The sequence below is a fragment of the Oenanthe melanoleuca genome, chromosome 1 (assembly GCF_029582105.1).
Source record: "Oenanthe melanoleuca isolate GR-GAL-2019-014 chromosome 1, OMel1.0, whole genome shotgun sequence".
Classification (NCBI taxonomy): domain Eukaryota; kingdom Metazoa; phylum Chordata; class Aves; order Passeriformes; family Muscicapidae; genus Oenanthe; species Oenanthe melanoleuca.
In genome coordinates, this window is record NC_079333.1 from 109,465,166 (window position 1) to 109,486,054 (window position 20,889).

Sequence of the window (20,889 nt, forward strand, 5' to 3'; positions counted from 1 at the left end):
AGTTTTTTGGGACTTTCTTTGGTTGGTTTGGTTTGGTTTTTTTGGTTTGTTTGGGTTTTTTTTTCTGGGATTTCTTTGGTATGGTTATTTTTTGTTTGTTGGTTTGTTTTTGTGAGTTTTGCTTTTTGTTTTTTTAAAAATAATTTTATTTACTCCACCTGCAGAGCTGTCCCAGCCCAGGGAGGAGCTGGAGCTGCTGCAGAGCCCAGAGGAGCAGCAGGATGAGCAGAGGGATGGAGCAGCTCTGCTGGGAGGAAAGGCTGGCACAGCTGGGATTGTTCACCTGCACAGGAGAAGCTTTGGGCTGAGCTCAGGGTGGCCTTGAAGGGCCTGAAGGAGCTGCAGGAAACATGGAGAGAGACAATTGCCAAGGGCTGGAGGGACAGACACAGGGAATGGCTTCAGAGTAGGGTTTGATGGGATATTGGGAATTAGGACTTTTTCCCTGGGAGATGCTGGGATGGAATTCCCAGAGCAGCTGTGGCTGCCCCTGGATCCCTGGAATGTTCAGTTCCAGGTTGGACACTGGGGCTGGAGCAGCCTGGGACAGTGGGAGGTGTCCCCATGGCAGGGGTGGCTCTGGATGGGATTTAATGTCCCTTCACACCCAAATAATTCTGGGATTCTTTCTACAGAAGAGCCACACTGAGGGTGCTGAGCTGTCACTGAAGGCTGGATTTGGACATGGATTCCTCAGGAAGCTGCTGCCTGCTCCCTCGGTTTGTTTGTGGGATCTGTGTTGCCAGGCAGAGGAGCAGCTCCTGCCTGCACCAACAGGAGCTTTTTCTGGTCACGAGGCTCCAGTTCCTAGAAATGAGTAACTGAAGTACCTTGGAAAAAGTTTCCCAAGAAAAACAGATTGTGAAAGTGATGGGAAAAAAAAAAAACTACATGCTCTGAAGCAGCTGTGCTGTCCAAGCTTTTATTTTTCTCTTTTGAGTTCTCCTTGTATGGGGCAAAAACCAAAACAAAAAAAATCCCTCTCTATCTGTGCCACGCTAATTAATGACAGCAATTAGCTGAGTCCTGCCAGCAATATCCAGTGATCCCAGTTAAATGCTCCTTTCATTTTACAGTGACCACTTTCCCTCTCTTCCCTGAAATGTGCGACATTTGATATCTCACTTTTTTCCCCAAAAACAGGAGCATGCAGGGGGCTTTCCAAGTTTTCCATAAGCACTGCCGGAGGAAAGGACAGGGATGGGTTTCAGTACTGAAGGAGGAAGAGGACAGAACCATCTGCCAGGTACCCCCACCACTGACAGGGCTCTGTTTATTTTAATGCTGTTAATCTGAAGAAAATCCACTTCTAGTGAATAATGTGCTAAGAATGAGGTGAAAATAATGATTTAGGGAATCAATAAAATTCAGAACTCGACCCCTGCTTTAGAGATTTCCTTCAGGACTTGCAGTTCCGCCGATGGACAATTCCTGGTTCCGCTGAAATCACAGGAATTCCGTCTGAGGCCACACCTGGCAGAGATGGAAGCGTTTCCCTCAGCGCTGGACACTTCCACACCGAGCGTTTCCGTGCTCCGGGTTTTTAAGGAGAAATTCCTCCCTGCGGACTTTGCGAGCATTGCCTTCCTGAATTTATCGGACACGTGCGGGGAACTCTGGGGACCGAGGCGGGGCCGTGTTTGGAAATTCAGAGCCTGGAATTAGATCAGAAACAAGGTCGCTCCTCATTTATATCGCTGCTTGTGGCTGTACAATGTCGTAAGAGGGATAACTCAGGACAGCGAGGCCTTTCCCGGGCTCCCATTGTCACCGCCCTGCTCCGTGCGCGGCCCCTCAGTCGCGACAAGCGACATTCGCGGGCCGCGAGAGGCGGTGACGGCCCCGCCTACAGCTCCCATCAGCCCACGCGCTGCCCCGTCCCGCAGCGGGCTTTGCCGGCGCGCAAAGCACGCCGGGTTTTGTAGTTCTCCGCGGGTGACGGAGTTGCGTCACTCACCCCGGCCGCACGTTCCTATGACAACCGGGGCAGTGGGCGGGGCTGCGCGGGAAGCGGCGTCAGCGGCTGGGAAGTGACGGCAGCGAGGACCCGGATGTGGAGGGGGCGGGGCTCCCGCGCACCTCCCGGGTCACGTGAGGCGGTGTCACGTGACGGCGCGATGGGGACGACGCTGGACGTGCGGGTGAAGCGCGCCGGGAAGGTTTATCGCGATGGGGTGCGTCTGTCGCGACAGCGCCTTCTGACACCGCGGGGAACTGCGGGGCACCGCGCGGGGCGAGCGGCCAGGGAGGCCAGTGCTGTCCTGGGGGCACTGGGATGAGCATCCCCACAGCCAGGGGTGACCCTGCCCCTGTGCCAGCCCTGGAGGCTCCTCTGGGTGCTGAGCCCAGCTCTGGCTGCTCAGCACAGCAGGGACAGGAGCTCCTGGGGCTGAGCAAGGGCCTGGAGGAGCATCTCCGTGCCCAGGAAAGGCTGAGGGAGCTGGGGCTGCTCAGCTGGAGAGGAGCCAGAGAGAGGGGCTCAGCCCTGGCTGTCCCTGTCTGTCTGTCTGTCTGTCTGTCCCTGTGCAGGGAGGGCAGAGCAGTCCCAGGCTCTGCTCCAGGCCCCAGCAATGGCCCCAGAGCCAGGGGCAGGGGCTGAGCCCAGCAATTCCCCCTGCACAGGAGGCACAGCTTCGTGGAGAAAAGGTGGCAGAGCCCTGGAACAGCTCAGGGAGGTGCTGGAGTCTCCTCACTGGTGACATCCCAGACCCTGCTGGATGCGTTCCTGTGTCACCTGCTCCAGGTGACCCTGCCTCGGCAGAGCTTGGGCTGAGATCCCTTCTAAGCCCAGCTGTTCTGGGATTCTCTGAGTCTGTCGCGGGTCTGTCGGGACACTCGGGGTGTCGCTGGCTCCAGGGCCGTGTCCTCACTCGCTGGGAATGGCCCGGCCCGCCCTTGGCAGCGGGGATTCCTCGGGCAGCGGAGTCGTTCGCCCTCTCCTGTCGGTGCTGTCGCGGTGTCGGCGGCTTTCCCTGTGCCGTGACCCGGAGCTTTCCCTGTGCCGTGTCCCGGAGCTTTCCCTGTGCCGTGTCCCGGAGCTCTCCTTATGTCCCGGAGCTCTCCCGGTGCCGTGTCCCAGAGCTTTCCTTGTGTCCCCCAAGCGTTCCCTATGTCCCAGAGCTTTCCCTGTGTCCCTGCCCTCGTGTCCCTTTCCCTGTGTCCCAGGGTTATCCCTGTGTCCCTGCCCGTGTGTCCCTTCCCTTGTGTCCCTTTCCCTGTGTCCCTTTCCCTGTGTCCCAGGGTTATCCCTGTGTCCCTTTCCCTGTGTCCCGGGGTTATCCCTGTGTCCCTGCCCGTGTGTCCCTTTCCCTGTGTCCCAGGGTTATCCCTATGTCCCTTTCCCTGTATCCCAGCCCTGTGTCCCTTTCCCTGTGTCCCGGGGTTATCCCTGTGTCCCTTTCCCTGTGTCCCAGGGTTATCCCTGTGTCCCTGTCCCTGTGTCCCAGGGTTATCCCTGTGTCCCTTTCCCTGTGTCCCGGGGTTATCCCTGTATCCCAGGGTTATCCCTGTGTCCCAGGGTTATCCCTGTGTCCCAGGGTTATCCCTGTGTCCCAGGGTTATCCCTGTGTCCCAGGGTTATCCCTGTGTCCCTGCCCTTGTGTCCCTTTCCCCCTGCCCTTTCCTGGATCTTTCCTCCTGCTCTGATCTCTTCCCCCATCCCTGCCCAGAGCTTTCCCGATCCCAGCAGGGTTTCCCAGTGTTCTCCCAGTGTTCCCAGTAGGTGCTGAGCTCTGGGATTTTGGGCATTGCCTTTGGGATTAAGTGATGCTTTTTGTCCTTCCCCTTTTCCTGGGCACCATGGGAAGATCCTGACTCAGCTCTGCAGAGGCCGATGTGGTTTGAAAGAGAAGGAATATTTTTAATTTTTATCACTATTTTTCTAGAAATCCTGAGTTGCTCAGCAGCAATGTTCAGGTGTCTCTTTTCTCTTCCACTTGTATCATAAAAATCCTTTCCATCAACTGAAATTCCATTTATTGAATGATTTTAATCCTGGAAAACTGGATTTGTAAGGAAGGGTGTGCAGCATCTGTCCTACAATTGTCAGATTATCTAGAGAATGGCTTTGGCAAAGCTGAATTATTCCCCTTAGGAATGACTCCAGAGTGGTAAAACACTGTGTGTGTCTCACTGTCACATCATTTTGTGCATGAGAAAATTAAAAATTATTAGGATTTTGTTTATTTATCTATTTCAGTTTCTCAGTGCTGTGTCTATTTTCAATTTGACTGAACTTGACTTGCTTTATTTCACTTTTAAATTGATATTTTTTTGAAGGAAAATAATTCTTCTTCCATTTTAAGCTGAAATTAGGACATTTCTGGTCAGTCAATCTGTCAGTTTTGTTTTTACCTTCCATGTAGAAAGGTTTGTAATTTCAGTTCATTAACTCAGCCTGGAATCTGTAAGTCTGGGATGAAAACTCAGTGATGGAAGAGCTGTACACCAGCAATGCAGCATGAATTTTTAGTAGGAATCTTGTGGGGAGAGAAAGGAGATGCAAACCTTTAATTAGGCATGGAAGGGACCTCAAAGCCCATCCAGTGCCACCCCTGTGGCAGGGACATCTTCCATTTTCCATTTCCAAAGAAATATTGAAAGAAAAATTGATATTTAACTCCAAGTCACCCTTCCCTTTCCTGCTCCCAGGCCGTGCTGTGTGACAGGAAACTTCTCCTTTGTTAAAGCACTTCTCATGTTCAGGGTTGTCCTTGCTTCTCAGAGTTGAGCTGCACTCATTTTTTTAAAGCAATAACCTAATTGCTTGTGCTAATTAGGGCCCTTTAGCAGAGCAGTGCAGAATTTAGGTCAGCTTTTCTTTGCTGTCCCTTTGTGCTCCTGTTCTGGCTGCAGATCCTCTTCCCAGGCTCTCAGGATGTCAGCCTTGCTTGGATGGGGATGTTTTCCTGTTGCCACAACCTCCCTGACCTGTTTTTGCCATCCTGTACCACCAGGAAAGACAGAAATCTGCCAGAATTCCCAGCCTGCTGGAGAGATCCTGGCTGGAAGTGTTTGCAGTGTGAGCAGTCAGGATCATCCCCTGGTTGGAGGGAGCTGTGCCTTGGGACCTGTTTGCTGGGGAAGGAGCAGGAGAGGAGCTTCATCCCCAGAGAGCTCTCCAGTTCTCAGTCACTGTGCTGGGTTGATGTGACCAGCAACGTGAATTCTGTCCCATCTGCTGCAGCCGGGTGGGGCAGTGCCCCTGATCTCCTGGCACACATTATCTGCTCATGGGCCATCTTTAAACCAGCTGGGCAATCATCTTTATCTTCCCACAGCCCATCCTTCCTCCAGGAGATATCTCCTGTTCATGGCCACTGAGTCCCAGGGCATGACTGATAAAATTCCATCATCCCACTGGGAGATGCTCCAGCCAGGGGAGGAGCCAAGCCTTTCCTACCCAGATAAAAACTGACATTTGGGACACCAAGGAACCTTCTTCCCACTGGATTCCAGAGGAAAACCAGACCTTTGCACATCATCCCTGGAGCTTCAGAGGAAACTGCACCTTCTCCAGGAGCACTGCTCCAGCTGAACCACATCTGCCCCTGCAGGAGGATGCAGCCACCATTGAATGGGACTGTGCCAACACCCTGACTGACTGACGGGTGTCAGCTTGGATTCTGACTCTGGCAGGGCTGGGATTGTTCTGTGTAATACTGCATTGCTATTTTAATTTTCCTAGTAAAGAACTGTTTTTCCTAATTCCCATCTCCTTGCCTGAGAGCCCCTCAGTTTCAAAATTACAATAATAATTTGGAGGAAGGAGGTTTGCATTCTCCATTTCAAAGAGAAGCCTCTGCCTTTATTGGCAAACACCTGTCCTTCAAACCAGGACAGTCACCTGCTGCCCTTTCCAGCTGGGAATATTTCAGGATCAGAGCAGATTCTCCAGTGTGGGAGAAGGGAAGGATAAACCATGGAGTGTGTGAAGGGAGCTGTGTGTTGCCCTCCTGCAACAGTTTTTCAGTGCTGAAAAGACTGAGTTGACACTTTGAGGATGCAGCATTTTTGTGCATTTTGTGGACAGCACATCCTGCATGGGATGAGTGACAACATCCCTGGAGTCACAATTCCTGCCTTTCATTCTGATTCACTTTGAAAATGTTTTTTTTTTGTGTTCAGTTTTTCTATTTTAAATCTCTTCTGCTCACTCTGGAGGTGAATCTCACCTCCAGCTTGGCCATCCCATTTCCAATTGTGCCTTCTGTTCCCTCTCCTGTGGCTGACCATCCCAATTTTCATACAGCAATTCTTCCTGGCAGTTTATTCCAACACATCAAATGGAACTTGGCTGTTACCAGCTGACCCAGTGAGAGGGTTTCTCATCTTCCTGAACAGGAAAATTAAAAATTTTGGGAAGAAGTTGAAGCTCAGGTTAATACTTCAGCCAAGAGGAGGATGATATTTTTAAGGACAAACCAAAAGTGCACAGCTCTCATCCTGAATTCCTTCATCAGTGTTTGTCTCTCCTGACAAGGTTACACCATTCTTTGGGAACAGGATTTGTTTTCAGTTTGGAGATTTCAGAGTTCCACAGTCTGGCTGACAGCTGTATAAAAACTGATTTAAACAAATGTTTTTCTCTTTCCTGCAGGAAGTTCTCTCTGGAGTGGTGGTCATAACCAGCAAGGACACAGTGCAGCACCAAGGGATCTCATTAACCATGGAGGGCTCAGTAAATCTGCAGCTCAGTGCCAAAAATGTGGGGGTGTTTGAGGCCTTCTGCAACACTGCCAAGGTAAGACCTGCACAGATGAATATTTTTAGCACAAAAATCTCTCTTTTCTCAAATGAATCCTTTCCTTAGAGGCTCTCAGGTGGTCAGAGCTGCTCATGGTGTGGAAGTGATGGAAAGCAGGAAAATGCTGAGTTTTATCTGGAGATCACAGAATCCCAGGATGGGTCAGGCTGGAAGGGACCACAGAGGGTCACTGGTGCCACCCCCTGCTCCAGCAGGGCCATCCCAGAGCACAGCACTGGAATATCCCCAGGGGGGGATTTATCAGGACATTTTAGGGAAGTAACACACACTGATGGGAGAATTTTCTTTTAGGCTGAAATGCACTGCCATAAATAGTTTTAAAAGTTACTAGGTGATGCATCAAAGGGCTGTGATTTAAAGAAAAATAATTAATTGTGTGATGCTATTTTATTTTTTTGAAGTGACTGGGTTTAACTGGACTTTTGTGCCAGCTCAGTCCCTGTCTGTGGAGGCCATGGAGGGGTTCCTGGGCATGGGACAAAACTTGACAGATCCCTCTGGAGAGAATGGGATGTGTGGAGCTCCTGTGGAGCTGCTGCTAAGGGTCATCATTTAGGAAATTAAGTTCCACTTCCCAAAGCTGGAGCTGCTCCTGGTGAGCTCCCTGAATGTCTTTGGTCATTAATGTGCTGCACCCATAACATAAAAATTGTTTTCTTGAACAAAACATTAATGTTTGTTTTCATTGTAAAAAAATATCCCAGCACTGTGTGTCCTGAAGAGGTCCCTGGGATTCTGGAAATCCAGGAATTCTGGTGGAGTTTGGATGTTGTTGGTTCTCTGTCTCAAGCTCTTTAATATTTATCCTTGCAGCCTATTCAGATTATCAACAGCACCATTGAAATGGTGAAACCTGGGAAGCTCCCCAGTGGCAAGACAGAAATTCCCTTTGAATTCCCACTGCAGATGAAGGGCAACAAAGTTCTGTACGAGACATATCACGGAGTCTTTGTCAATATCCAGGTGAGGAGGTTCTGTCTGGAGAGAAAACACAAAGTTTCACCTGCACAGTATCTGTCTGGAGAGAAAACACAAAGTTTCACCTGCACAGTATCTTCTAAAGCAGCTCTTAATCCATGGAAATTGAGGATGAAGTTTGGTGGTGGTTTCTTTCCACACTGACTGAGCCTTCCACCCTTTATCCAGTAAATCTTTAGGGAATGATGGCACAAACAGGATGTTTTACCTGAAATACCTCAGCAGGACAACTGGAACCTAGTTTGATCCCTCCTGATGTTGTAGGCAGCTGTTTGCATTCCCTTCCTGAAAGAAAACAGCACCACTGTGTGGTTGTATTCCAAATAAATGTGTCATTTCATAAGGAAAAATCCAAATACTGAGAACAACACAAATGAGGAATTGTTTGCTTTGCTGAGTAACATTCCCTGCCCAGATCTGTATGGAATAACTCCTTGGACACAGTCTTGTGGAAATACAGTTTTGAAATTTGATCTTTTTTTAGGTTAAAAATTGCCTTATCATAAGTGGGTTGGTTTGTTTGGGTGACTTTTGGTGTTTTTTTTAAGGGGGAAAGTTTTTCTTCAGCCATCTCTTGAAGGTAAATTCTGTGTTAGACAATGAAGTTTTATGTCACTGGAATGAAAAAAACAACCTAATAAACCAAATTACCCCCCAGCAGCCTATCACTTGAACTAACTAAGAGAAAAAAATCCCTGGTTTTTTTTTCCCCCCCTGTTTGGATGTTTTTAAAATCATTTCCATTTATTTGCTCAGTTTTGGCTTTTTCCCTCATGTAACAGCTGTTGTTTGTGGTAGGGATGTCAAAAATGATGCAGCACTGGTTAAGTTGCTTCCCATATCCCAAATAACTTGCTGTGATCAGTCAGTTTGAGGTGCACTTTAATGAGGAATATCTGTTTTATTTTGTCATTCCTTCTCAACAAATTCCCTGTCCTGTAAGGACTCTGAGAGGCTTTGTTGGAGATAAGTGTAGGATTTCTGGGATAACCAGATTCTTACTGTTTTCATCCACTGGTTTATGGCTCCCATTTTAGGGGAGCAAATTGGAAGCAAATTCACCTCCTTGCCTAATTTTAGTGCTGCTGTGAGCTCAGCTGTGTGGCTGAAGTTCCCCATGAAATATCCCAACAACTTTTCCCACTGAGAATTCAATCCCACAAGAAAATCAAAATGAGAGGGGCTGTGAATACATCACACTGATAATCCCTTCACCAAAACAGGATGAAAAATCACCCTTAGCTGGATATAACAGCAGCAGCACTCTGCACAGAGGCAGGAGGGGGTGAAGAGGTGGGAAAGAGGGAGGAAATGTGAATTAAAGCTGTTTTTTCCCCTGGGCCATCCCATTCCCCCAGTACACCCTGCGCTGTGACATGAGACGCTCCCTGCTGGCAAAGGACCTGACCAAGACCTGTGAGTTCATTGTCCACTCCCTGGTGAGTGTGATTCCTGTTCATTTTGCACTTAATTAGTGGTTTTTCATTGATTTTTTTACTCCCATCCTTCACTTTAAGGGAAAAGAACAAACCCCAAATAAACCCATGGAAATTGTGATAGTGACACGAGAGATTACTGAAGTGTAGGATCAGAATATCCTGTGCTGGAGGAAACCCCAAAAATCATCAAACCCAACTCTTGGCTCTGCACAGCACACCCCAAAATCCTGTGCCTGATACTTTTGTCCAAAATGTAGGAGTAAAGGAAATCTGCCCCAAAACAAAACCACCCCAAAGAGCTGTTGCTTCTGATTAGTAAAACCCATCCCTCTCTTATTTTTAAAGGACAAAGAGGAGTTGGATTTTCTGATGTTTTTACAGTGCCCTGAGTTTATTCTCTTATTCATCCTTTGAGTTCTGACACAATGGAGTGGTCACATAAATACAATGTCATTTTTCCAAACACTGCTTTGAATTCTCCCAGGAGTTCTCAGCCAAAGGTTCCAGGCTCTCCCAGTCCTGGAAATGGGAGTTGGGTGGTGAAAAAACCTGATTTCTGTTCTTCAGCTGAGGAGTTCTGATTTATAGCCCTGCCTCAGAAGTGCATCAAGGTGGAAATCATGGAATCTTCATGGTGGGAGAGACCTTCAGCATGATCCAATCCCATCCTCACCCCAAACCATGTCCCACATCCAGACTCCTGAACACTTCAGAGACTCCCTGAGCAGCTCCTTCCAGTGCCTGACCTCTCCTGCAAGGGAAAACTTGCTTCTCATTTCTAATTCTAGAATTTCTAATTCTTGTTTCTAATCCTAATCCCTGTGGATTAGATTTTCTGGGAGGTTGGACTCCCAGAAAATGCTTTGCTGGCTGTTACAGAAGTTCCTGTGTAGGATTTGGGGTTGGTTTAGGTTGAGCTGTGCCTGTCCAGAGCAGCTGAGGACAGGACAGAGCTGATGAAATGTAAATGTCCCTTTTTCCATCTGTAACTTCCTTCTTCTATCATCCTTTGAACTCTAAAAAACCAGTAAATATCAAAATCCTTTGTGTTACTCAGGCTTTGGGGTGGAAATGTTATTTTAGTTCTAAAGTACCTTTTTAAAAGATTTAGTTTGGTGTTACAAACAAGTTTCCTGTTGGTAAGATTTCAACATTTTCTGTTATATCTGATGCTACATTTTATTGGTCCATTATTACATTTATAAGTGAGGCACACTTGTCAGAGGAGTGAAAAATCACATCTCCTGCAGTTTCCCTGGGTTTATTTCTTGTTCCCACTACAGCACTTCTGAGCTCACCAGTCAGTAAATCATGAATCTCTCAGTCAGGGTGAATTAATGAGGTTTTACTGAACATATAATTCTCACTGTCAGTGCTCAATGTACCATTCCCCTTCAGCTTATTCTGTGCCAGAATTTGTCATTTTGGGAAAATGCAGCCAATCTTTTGCTAATCTCTTCCATCTTGCAGCTGGGCAGCAGCAGCTATTTTGAATTCTTGAGCAGTGAGGGCAGATCCTCACTCAGACTTCCAGATCAGCCCCTTGCTGGTAGAGAATAAGAATTTATAAAGCAAATTTGAAGCAATGGACACAAGTTCATTTAGACTCTCTCTCCTCCCCAAATTTAACAATGAAAGGAAACCTTCATGTAAAATGAATTTATTTGTACATACAGAAATGGGAAATTGAACTTTTTTCCCTCTCTGCTTCAGATGAGGAGGGTATTCCTGCTTTTCCAGGTGGTTTAGGGCAGCCAGCTGTTGTGGTTTTTAATATTCTGTGTTTTGGGGATCAGATTTCAGTTTAACCCTTCCATTCCCTGCAGTCACAGAAAGGGAAGCTGCTGCCAAGCCCTGTGGACTTCACCATTACTCCTGAAACTCTGCAAAATGTTAAAGAGGTAAAATTTTTTTTATTATTTTATTTTAAATGTAAAGTTTGTGTGTTTCTGAGTGAGACCAGAGGAGTGATTAAATTCTGCCTTTTAGATTAACAGGCAGATTATGTATTTTTTATTTTCTTTTTCACTTTTATAAGCAATTGATTCTGCCTCATTTCTTGTAAGTGGTGACCAGTTGAAGGTGGAACTTGGCTGAGGAGTGGTTAAATATTTTTATCCCTTTCCTGAGTGAAAGATGGGAGTGGAGCAATGGAAAACATTCTATACCATGGACAGCCTTTAAAAATGTGTATTTTGAGCCTTGGTTATGCCTTTTTTTACAGCCCCCTGTGGCTTTGGGAAGCCTCAAGGAGGGCAGGGCTGGATGGGATTTTGGGCAGGAATTGTTCCTGGGAGGGTGGGGAGAGGCTGGGCTGGAATTCCCAGAGCAGCTGTGGCTGCCCCTGGGTCCCTGGAAGTGTCCAGGGTTGGATTTGGGGTTTGGAGCAGCCTGGGACAGTGGCAGGTTCCAGCTCCTGGATGGATTCTGACAGCCAAGTTCTGTCAGCTCTTCCCAGGAAAAGTCCATCCATGGGGTGGATGGAGGAGCAGGAAGGATACAAGTCAAGGGAGGAGATTTTAGGAGAAATCCTGGCAGAATGCAAGAAATAAATTGAAGCTCCACTTCTGAACTCTTGAGTTCTCAACTTTGGAACTTTTGGGGGAATTTCCCACTTGTTTTAATAACTTCCTGTTAGTTGTTTTTTTTTTTTTTCCTCTTAGTCTGCTCTTTACAGTGGCATCTTTTTCTCCTCCTCCAACCTTTTCAGAGAGCCTCCCTTCCCAAATTCCTGATCAGAGGGCACCTGAACTCCACCAACTGTGTGATCACTCAGCCCCTGACAGGGGAGCTGGTGGTGGAGAGCGCCGAGGCGGCCGTCAAGAGCATCGAGCTGCAGCTCGTGCGCGTGGAGACCTGTGGTAGGAATCCCTGAGCCCAGCCAGGAGCCAGGGAGCAGCAGCAGAGAGAGGCAGAGCACTGGGGCCTTGAGGGTGTCACCTTCTGTCTTCTTTCTCCCAGGGTTGGGATTCTCAATAGTTTCTTGTTTGGACTCAGATGTCTGTTAGTTCTTGTCTGTATTACAGTGAGTTCTGCAGCACCTCAAGCTAACAAACTAAAAATTGAGTCCTATCTCTGTCTCTACAAGGCCTTTTAAGGGTAAATTGTCCAAAAAAGAAATGCCACCTAAATTATTTTTACTTTTAACCCAATAACCAACCACCCATGGCCTGCAATGTGGAATTTTCTACCCAATCACACAAAATCACCCAGACCCATGAAGAAGAAGGTGAAGAAGAAACCTCCACCCTAAAACCTTCACCTTGCTTTCCATATATTATTATATTCTAAAACCTTAAACTCTAAATTTTCCACCCTGTGATATCACACACTTCTATTCAGACTGCACACCCATGATCCCAGTTCTACCATTCCATTTTGGAAGCTTCTCCACAGCCTCAGGTCCAATGCAGAGTCCTGCTGGGGGTCAGTGCCTGGCAGCACAGAAAGTCAAAAATTCTCAGTGACCCAGCAGCAGAGTTCTGCACTTTGGAGCAACAACATCAATGTTAATTGAAATTATCTCCATGATCCTTAACTCTGTCAGAACTTGCAGGGTGGTTTTTTTCCCCTTAATCCTGAGGTGGATGATAAATTTTGGCTGCTGTTTTCTCTCCTCTCCCCCATTTCCCTTCTCCCTGCTTGCCCAGGGTGTGCTGAGGGCTATGCCAGGGATGCCACAGAGATCCAGAACATCCAGATCGCCGACGGCGACGTCTGCAGGGGCCTCCCCATCCCCATCCACATGGTGTTCCCCAGGCTCTTCACCTGCCCCACCCTGGAAACAACCAACTTCAAAGTGGGTGAGTGGGGAGGCACTTTCCTGGGAGGGGAATGGCCCCTTTCATTCCCCTTAGATGGGCAGGTGAGGGGTAAATGCAGCAGTGCTGCAGGAGGAGCTCAGGACATCCCTCTGCTTCCCTGAGCACAAATCCTGCTGCATTTCAGGCTGAGGAAACAGCCCCAGCACTTCTGCACTAAAGCTGTGCAGCCACAAGCTGCTCCTAATAAAATCCCATCATCAGGGGACAGGAGGAGCACTGGAATGCAGGAACACTTCAGGAATAGTCCAAGAACAAAGTTCCCTCTTTTCCTCACCAGTGAGAATCCCTCTTTCTGTTTTCTTCTTTTTGTTTCCCACTTTCCTGCTGAAAGCCTTGGAAGCAGCAAGGTTGGTCAGGGAGTGACTTCTCTTATCTACACCACATGCTGATTGTCAAAATCCAGTATTTTTATTAACAAAATCAGGATTTTCCTCACTTGTTCAAAAAAGTACTGCAAGAATCCACTTGGCTGGTTTGTATTTCTTCCCTTCATCCTGGAATCTGTTACACTATGCAGTGATTTTACCCAAAATTATAATATTCTTTCTTTTTTTGACATTTTAAGCTCTTCACTAGCAATTTGCAATGAGAATTTAAATTTATTTTGATTTCTGTTTCCCTTCATTTATTAACTCTGCCTGGCTTTTTATTCTGTCTCCATTTAGGATTGATTATTGATCTGATACTGGTTTTGGCTTTGAAGGACACAATATAATATCCAGGAGTAGATTTTCCTCTGGAATTTTTGTTCCCCAATTTTCAGGCCTGTTGTATTCCAGTATTTCATTTCCTAAGGCTGGAAACAGGGAATGAGGCTGTCCTGGAATTCTCCCATTCCATGCTTTAAACACCACCTTGGTGGAGCTCTCTATCAAAACATTTTTTTTGATCTCTGAATCCTCTTTTCCAGAGGATTGTTTGCCATAATCTATCAGTGATAAAACAATCCAGAGGAATCCCAAAGATTAGAACCAAGCAGGATTTTCTAGGAATGGTCCAAGGGCTGGAATGCCTGGGTGAGGTTCTGCCTGGAATGTTCCAGGAGCTTCTGCCTCATCCTGCTGCTAGATTCAGCTTCCCTGTGGAATTGAAGTAGGATTGCTGCTAGGATTGAGCTCCCCATGGAATTGTGTCTCTCTTTTTTCCCCTCTCCCAGAATTTGAAGTGAATATCGTGGTCCTTCTGCAGGACGACCATCTCATCACAGAGAACTTCCCCCTGAAGCTCTGCAGGATGTGAACACCCCCTGGAGAAGCAGGGAAGGGTTTTCTGGGAATTCCTCAGAGGGAAAGTGGAACTTTATCCATGACTTCAGCTGGAGCCACCTCAATTCCTTCTTCCTGTGGCCACTTTTTGTGCTTTCACTTCCCTGTTATCCTGGCCAGGGCTTTGCCTCTCTGGCTTTCCCAATCCTGCTGCCTTCAGCAAAACCATTCCAATTTTTTCTCAGGCAGATCCTGAAGGAAACATTCTGTAGTTTCTACAGCTTGTAGAAGTGTGTAGCAAGTTCCTCTCTTGATTTAATTTTGTAATACTTGTTCCAAAGTCCTTTGAAAACTCCTTAAAAGTCATAAATCCCATTACAGCCATACTGGGAGAGTATGGGAATTGTGATAGAAGTGAGGTCTTGGAAGGCCTAAAAAATGGTGCTACAACTCTGGGAGGTGCTGTGGGATCTGTCCCAAGCACCATGAGTGAATGAATGATTTCAAATCACACCAAGGAAATTCTGGTCAAGTTGGGAACAGGAATTGGTGTTGGAGGAAGAAATTAATGTTTGTGACTGTACAGCTCAAAGGAAAAGTAATTCAGTAAGAAATAACCTTCCAACACAAACAGGTTGTGGATTTTGATGTTGTTTTAATGGAACAGCCACAACTTGTGGATTTTCCATTAATTTTCCATGTGGGGTAGAGGCAAGCTCAGTCTGTATTATGGAAATTGGAAGTGTAAAGATGAGCACCTAGAAAGGCAGAATTAAGAAAACTAAGAAAAATAATTTCCTTATCCAGCAGCATTGCCAAGGAGGAGAATGTAATTCCAGTTTGGGAAGAAAAAGCTGAAATTTTCATTTCAGTGTCTGGGAAGGGGGAGGAAAATGCTATTTACTGAAACTTGGCACTTTACCCTGAGACCAGGGATGGTTCAGGGGAATTTGGGGAAAAGCTGCATCCCCCAAAAAATATTGAAAGCTGAAAAGGATTCCAATACTGGCATTTTTAAGCATTAATTCTACAGCACAGAGTAATTACTCAGCCCTAGCTTGGACTGAGCAGAAATACAACACAAAAACAACATGTTTGGCTGCAGCAGTAATTTTATTTTTTTATTGAAATGGTAATTAATACACTGATTAAAGAGAGAGGAGTTTAAAACTTCAGCTGGAGGAGATGTAGCAGTGTGGGGAACAAGTGATCCCTGGAATTAGCCAAGAGCTCCTAATCCATGTGATGCTCCCTGGATTCAGACAACAGAATATTTGAGTTTCACTTTAAGATTCTCGGGCTCTGGTCCTCACTTTTTGCTGTTTGGGACAAATTTGTCAGTGTTGAAGGTGCTCTGGCCACTCCAGACTCAGGAAACAGTGGGAGAATAATTCCCTGAGCTGTTGGAATTTTGCCCCTCTTGCTACTGGGTGACCATTCCTGCACAAATACAGAGGAAGTGTCACTTAAAAACTACTTTTAAAATCCCTTTAAAAATCCTTCCCATTTAAACAGACCAACTTGTCAACAAAGGGGGAAATTCAAATTTCAACCCTATTCTGAGATTAAAGAATTGAACCATATGAACAATTTAAAAGTCATTATTTAAACATTTTGAATTCTCAGGTGTGGATTTATGCAGAGAGCAGCTACAAGGACCACACCAGGCTTGAATCCTGAATAGTTTATGCCAGAGGCAGGGAATGTCTTGGTTTCCAATTCTCTTGGTCCATCCTTTGGGTCACCTACTTGATATTGGAAAAATCTGAGAGAAAAGCCCCCTCTTCACAGGCATTATGCACTGGTCTTTCAGATTAAAGAATTTATACTTTCAGTGTCCCTCAGCCAATAATCCACCAGTCCTGTGTGCCCTGAACTCCACAGCTTTAGGCAGGAACCAGGAGAAATCCTGGAGCTTGGAGTCAAAGCCCAAAACTGTTCCCATGGCAAATAAACCCAGGGTTCTGTCCTGCCCCCCAGCACTGGGTTGTGCTGCAGCCCCTTTGCATCTTTAATGGTGAAGTGTGGAGGTGAAAGCAGCTTCAGCTGTTCTTGTTCCAGGCAGGAAGCTCAGGGAAGTCCTCGGGAAGCAGAGCATGGACACGGCAGATGGGGCAGGTGCTGGAATGCTGCTTGAGCCACGTTCGGATGCACTGTGGGGACAGGGAGAGGTCTCAGGCAAATCTGGGGAGGGGAGTCCAGCTGGAGGCTGAAAAGTATTGGCACTAATGGGGAAGCTCTTCAACAAGTTCTACACCACTGAAATTTGGGGCTGGAGAATTGTTCTCCTCCTCTAATCAAACTGATTCTGCGAGAACAATTCAGCATTAAAATAAGAAAGGTAAAGGGAAAAAGTCACAGACAGAAACGTGGAGTTGTTCCAGCATCATCCTGGCTTTTTTACTTGATGAATTTCCACTATCAGGAGGCAAACAGATTCCAGGGATAACCCAGTCCCTGAGTGTGCTGCCAGCAATCCCAACCAAATTCACTCTCTGAAGAATCATCTGAAATCCACTCTGATGAATCATTTCACTTTAAAAATACCTAAAGCTCTGACAGTCAGGCTGGCTGTGGCAAAGGCTGGAAAAGGAAACTGTGCCCTGTTGTTTCAGCACTGGAGGGTAAAGGGTTGTTTTTAGGAGGTGGAGATGAGGAAGAAGAGCAGAACTCACCTCTCTGTGGAAGTGATGGCCACACTCGAGCTCACAGCAGTCTTTGCTCAGCTCATCGTGACAGATGCTGCAGGGATCCTCACTGGAGGCCTGGCCAGGAAAGGAATGCTCAGTTATTTAAAAAACATCAGCATCTAACCAGTACATTCTACTCAATTAACAAGGTCACCAACATTAACCAAGTCTATTGAAGCTTTTGTACACAAAATAAACGAGGCAATAATTTTTTCCCCCAGAATTATTTCATGTCTTGTACAAAACAACAGCTCCATAGAAACAGAGGAAAACTTACACCATCATCCTGCTTTCTCCACTTGGCTTTGGTTGCAGCTCCAGCATTGCCCCAGGGCTGCAGGTTTGGCTGGGAGGGGTTTTTGCTGGAAGAGGTTGGAGGGGTGGGTGCTGCCCGGGGGCAGCCGGGGCCGATTCCCTCCATGGGACCCTGGCGGCTCCGTGTGCCCGGGGCAGGCACAGCTCTGCCTGCTGGAGGTGCTGCCTGCACAGGGAGCAGAGGAACTGAGTCCCTGGGGCTGTGCTGCTGCATTTCCCATCAGGGAGAGCAGCAGTGCAGCCCCAGTACCTGCTGCTGCTCCAGGATGAGCTCCGTGACCCGCCTGAGGATTTCGTCGGGGCTCAGCTCGGCCCTGTTCCCATTTCTGCCCTGCACGTCCCTGATGAAGGCAAGGAGCTCTGAGCTGGAGGCACAGGACAGGCAGCATTAGGGATGGGCCCTGGAGAAACTCCCTGTTTGATCCCAGCAGGATCAAGAGACACCAATTTCTCCCATCAACTGCTCCCAGTGACTCTCAGTAACCAGGATGAAAGAACTGAACAATCATCAGAATCATGGAATGGCTCCCATGGCTGGGAGACCTGAATGCCCATCCCATCCCATATTCCATATCCTATCCCATCCCATATCCCATATCCCATCCCATATCCCACCCCATCCATGGCAGGGACACCTCCCACTGTCCCAGGCTGCTCCAGCCCCAGTGTCCAACCTGGAACTGAACATTCCAGGGATCCAGGGGCAGCCACAGCTGCTCTGGGAATTCCATCCCAGTCCCTGCCCACCCTCCCAGGGAACAATTCCTGCCCAATATCCCATCCAGCCCTGCCCTCTGGCAGTTTAAACCCATTCCCCCTCATCCTGCCCCTCCATCCCTTGCCAGCAAAACAAAAACAATTATTTTTGCTCTTCAGCCCTTTTTTCACAGCACACCAAACCAGTACCTGCTGTAGTTTGGGAATATAGTCTGGAGCTGGGCAAAAATATTTGCAATTTTTTTGGGAAGCTTTTTGTTGTTTAGAATTCCAGAAGGTTGCAGAGCTGAGGGATCTTGGTAGGTCTGGTTGGGCTGGACTTGCTGGGAGTTACTTCCAGAAATCCCTGATGGGCAGGATGGTGAGAATTTATTGGAATGTGATCCCTGTGGAGCTTTGGGATGTGTTTTCCCAGCTGCAGAAGAAGCCTCAGAGGTGGCAGGTGCTGGCTTAGCTCCAGTCTGTGCTTGGAGTGGAGGCTGGGCTGGAGCTTTTCCATCAGAACTCGAGAATGGAGGAAGGGCACTGGGATGTGCAGATGCTGAGGAATAGGTGACAATGGCAGGGTCACACATGGGAGGTCTGCCAGGTATTGTCTAGAAAACAAACACATTGCAAGGCAAACAGTGATTAAAACAAATCCAGCTGAACTCTGGAGCATTTGCAGTGTGAATTGTCACAGGTTTGGTTGTGCCCAGGATCTCAAAGGTGACATCAGTTCATCTCATGAACTCCCTCACAGCAGGGCAGTTGTTTGACCTTGTGATTATTTCTCTTCTAAAAGGTCACTCTGGTGTTACTGCAGAGAAAATAAATTCCAAATGCAAAGCAAGAGGCACAAAAGTTGCTCTTTCCCAATAAATTCGTGGTGATTAGGTTGTCTCCATAGTCTGTATCAATAAATAGAAAGGACAGACCTAAAAATAAGTGGGGAATTATGCAAGAGAGCAGGAGTGCAAATTGCAGAAGCCCAGAAAATTGTAATAACAATCTCAAATATTAGACCAGAGCCCTGAATCTAAATTACACCCAGAACAAAACAAACAAACAAACCCAAAAAACCCCCAAAAAACAAAACACAAAACTAACAAACAAACCATAAACACCAAATTTTCTAGAGAGAAAGGAAACAACTTAAAAAGGACCAGAGAGGTCAGAAGAAAGTGCTTTGATTTGAGCTGAGCACTGGTGGAGCTGCTGGGCCTGAGAAAACTCTGAACAGGGTTTCTGGGGCTGTTCTCATTCCAGCTGCATTCCCAAAAATGGCTCTGCTCCACCTCCCTCCTCACACACCTGGCTGGGAGCTGGGGTTGGTGTTTGCAATCAGTGCCACAGGGTGGTGCAGGAATTCCTTCAGAAATTCCTTCAGGAAGGTTTCCCCATGGAAAGGGAGCTCAGGGATGGGAACTGCCCAGGGAGGTTTGCAGTGCCCATCCCTGCAGGTGGCACCTGGAGGTGGCACTCAGAGCTGGGACTCCATGGGCTGGGAGGGATTTTCCAGCCTCAGGGGTTTTGGCAATTCTGCATAATGAGACTTATCCCAATGGATTTTGGGGCTGTTCAACCTGGAGGCTCCAGAGAGATCCTCCCAGTGCCTGAAGAAGCTCCAGGAGAGCTGGAGATGGACTTGGGACAAGGGATGGAGGGACAGCACACAGGGAATGGCCTCAAACTGAAAAATCAGAGGTTTAGATGGGATATTGGGCAGGAATTGTTCCCTGGGAGGGTGGGGATGCCCTGGAATAGAATTCCCAGAGCAGCTGTGGCTGCCCCTGGATCCCTGGCAGTGCCCCAGGTTGGACATTGGGGCTGGAGCAGCCTGGGACAGTGGGAGGTGTCAGGGTTGGAACTGGATGAGCTTTAAGGTCTCTTCCAACCCAAATCATCCTGGAATCCCAGGATTTTGGTGCTACAGGAACCCTACAATGGACAAAACCCCTGAGTCATTTTCAATTCTAAACAGCTTGAGCCTCTCCCAGGAGCTGGGAATGTGCTGCTCCCAGTTCAGCTCCATCCCCTGCTGCTCTGGAGCATCCCCTGGCTCAGGCACAGCTGGCACTTGGTGCCCAAGGCTGCACATTCCTGCTCTCCCTGGACACCTCCCACCTCTGCTGGCCCCACCACGGGGGATTCCAAGGACTGGAACTGCTCTGGAGTGTGGGATACTCACAACAAGTGCTTGAGGATAAGGAAAATCCACAATTTCCACTTTACTGAGGCAGTCCTGGGCACCCTTCTTCACCAGCTCAATTTTTTCTTCATATTCAGCCTGCAGAAGGAAAACCAACCATCAGCACCAACCTAAGCTCCCTCTTCATTGAAAATCACATTTTACAGTGAATTGTCAGAGTTTCCTGCTGGGTTTTTATTTAAGAAGTTCCACTGATTTCTAAAGGTCACCAACAGAAAAAAAAACAGATTTCTTAATGTGGGACCCAATTCTGAAGCAAGTGTATGAAGGGCAGATTTTTACCTTTAAAAAAGTGAATATATCCACTATAAATTACCAACCTGGACTCCAAACTGTCTCTTTCTTTTGTAATTAAAAAACTCCCCATAGCATTTGGAGAACAATTTACTGGTGTTTTCAAAAACAAATGCAACCTTATTAAATGTTTCATTTCCAAAGTTCAACTGAGAAGCTTGTGGAGAGAAATGAAGTTTTACCTCGACTTTTTCCAGCTGTTTCTGGACATTTGAAATAAATATTTCCCAGGAATCAATCTGGGCCTTCAACACAGGAGCTGAAGCTGAGCTGCTGCAATATTGAAGATCTGCAGTTAAACTCCAACATTCCCATTATGTTTAAGGCCAGTGGTGATGTCCCAACAGTTCCTCCCTCAACAATTAATCCCAGTTCAAGTCTTCAAGGGATTTCAGGTTAAAACCAGTTACACTGCAGCCCTTTTCCAGGGATACTGGGCAGGAATAACTGGAATTATTATTATTATTATT

At 47.1% G+C, this 20,889-nt stretch overlaps 2 protein-coding genes across 4 annotated transcripts in view; one reads left to right on the top strand and one right to left on the bottom strand.

Annotated features, from left to right (window-relative positions):
- Window positions 1-140: 140 nt before the first annotated feature.
- Window positions 141-15,304, top strand: VPS26C (VPS26 endosomal protein sorting factor C). The gene is made up of 8 exons (XM_056511316.1): window positions 141-2,174; window positions 6,599-6,742; window positions 7,580-7,729; window positions 9,103-9,183; window positions 11,010-11,084; window positions 11,894-12,044; window positions 12,834-12,986; window positions 14,164-15,304. Exons 1-8 carry the CDS (start codon window positions 2,052-2,054, stop codon window positions 14,244-14,246), a joined length of 960 nt encoding a protein of 319 aa, XP_056367291.1. The 5' UTR covers window positions 141-2,051; the 3' UTR covers window positions 14,247-15,304.
- A 2-nt stretch (window positions 15,305-15,306) lies between these two features.
- TTC3 (tetratricopeptide repeat domain 3) overlaps window positions 15,307-20,889 on the bottom strand; it is a 50,983-nt gene continuing 45,400 nt past the window's right edge. For 2 of the 3 annotated variants that reach the window (XM_056510275.1, XM_056510193.1), the window contains 6 exons: window positions 20,602-20,692; window positions 20,105-20,203; window positions 18,124-18,530; window positions 17,468-17,582; window positions 17,180-17,383; window positions 15,307-16,977 (listed from right to left, as the gene is read on the bottom strand). In XM_056510275.1, coding sequence (XP_056366250.1) covers window positions 16,750-16,977; window positions 17,180-17,383; window positions 17,468-17,582; window positions 18,124-18,530; window positions 20,105-20,203; window positions 20,602-20,692 — 1,144 coding nt within the window. In that variant the 3' untranslated portion in view covers window positions 15,307-16,749. The remainder of the gene's footprint in view (window positions 16,978-17,179; window positions 17,384-17,467; window positions 17,583-18,123; window positions 18,531-20,104; window positions 20,204-20,601; window positions 20,693-20,889) is intronic. The other variant, XM_056510103.1, reaches the window with a different exon arrangement.

Bases quoted from the DNA above. Each gene is read 5' to 3' on its own strand.
- VPS26C (XM_056511316.1), top strand. From the start codon at position 2,052: ATGTGGAGGGGGCGGGGCTCCCGCGCACCTCCCGGGTCACGTGAGGCG. The intron at 2,175-6,598 runs GTGCGTCTGTCG...TCTTTCCTGCAG, and splicing joins GGAAGGTTTATCGCGATGGG to GAAGTTCTCTCTGGAGTGGT. The intron at 6,743-7,579 runs GTAAGACCTGCA...TTATCCTTGCAG, and splicing joins CCTTCTGCAACACTGCCAAG to CCTATTCAGATTATCAACAG.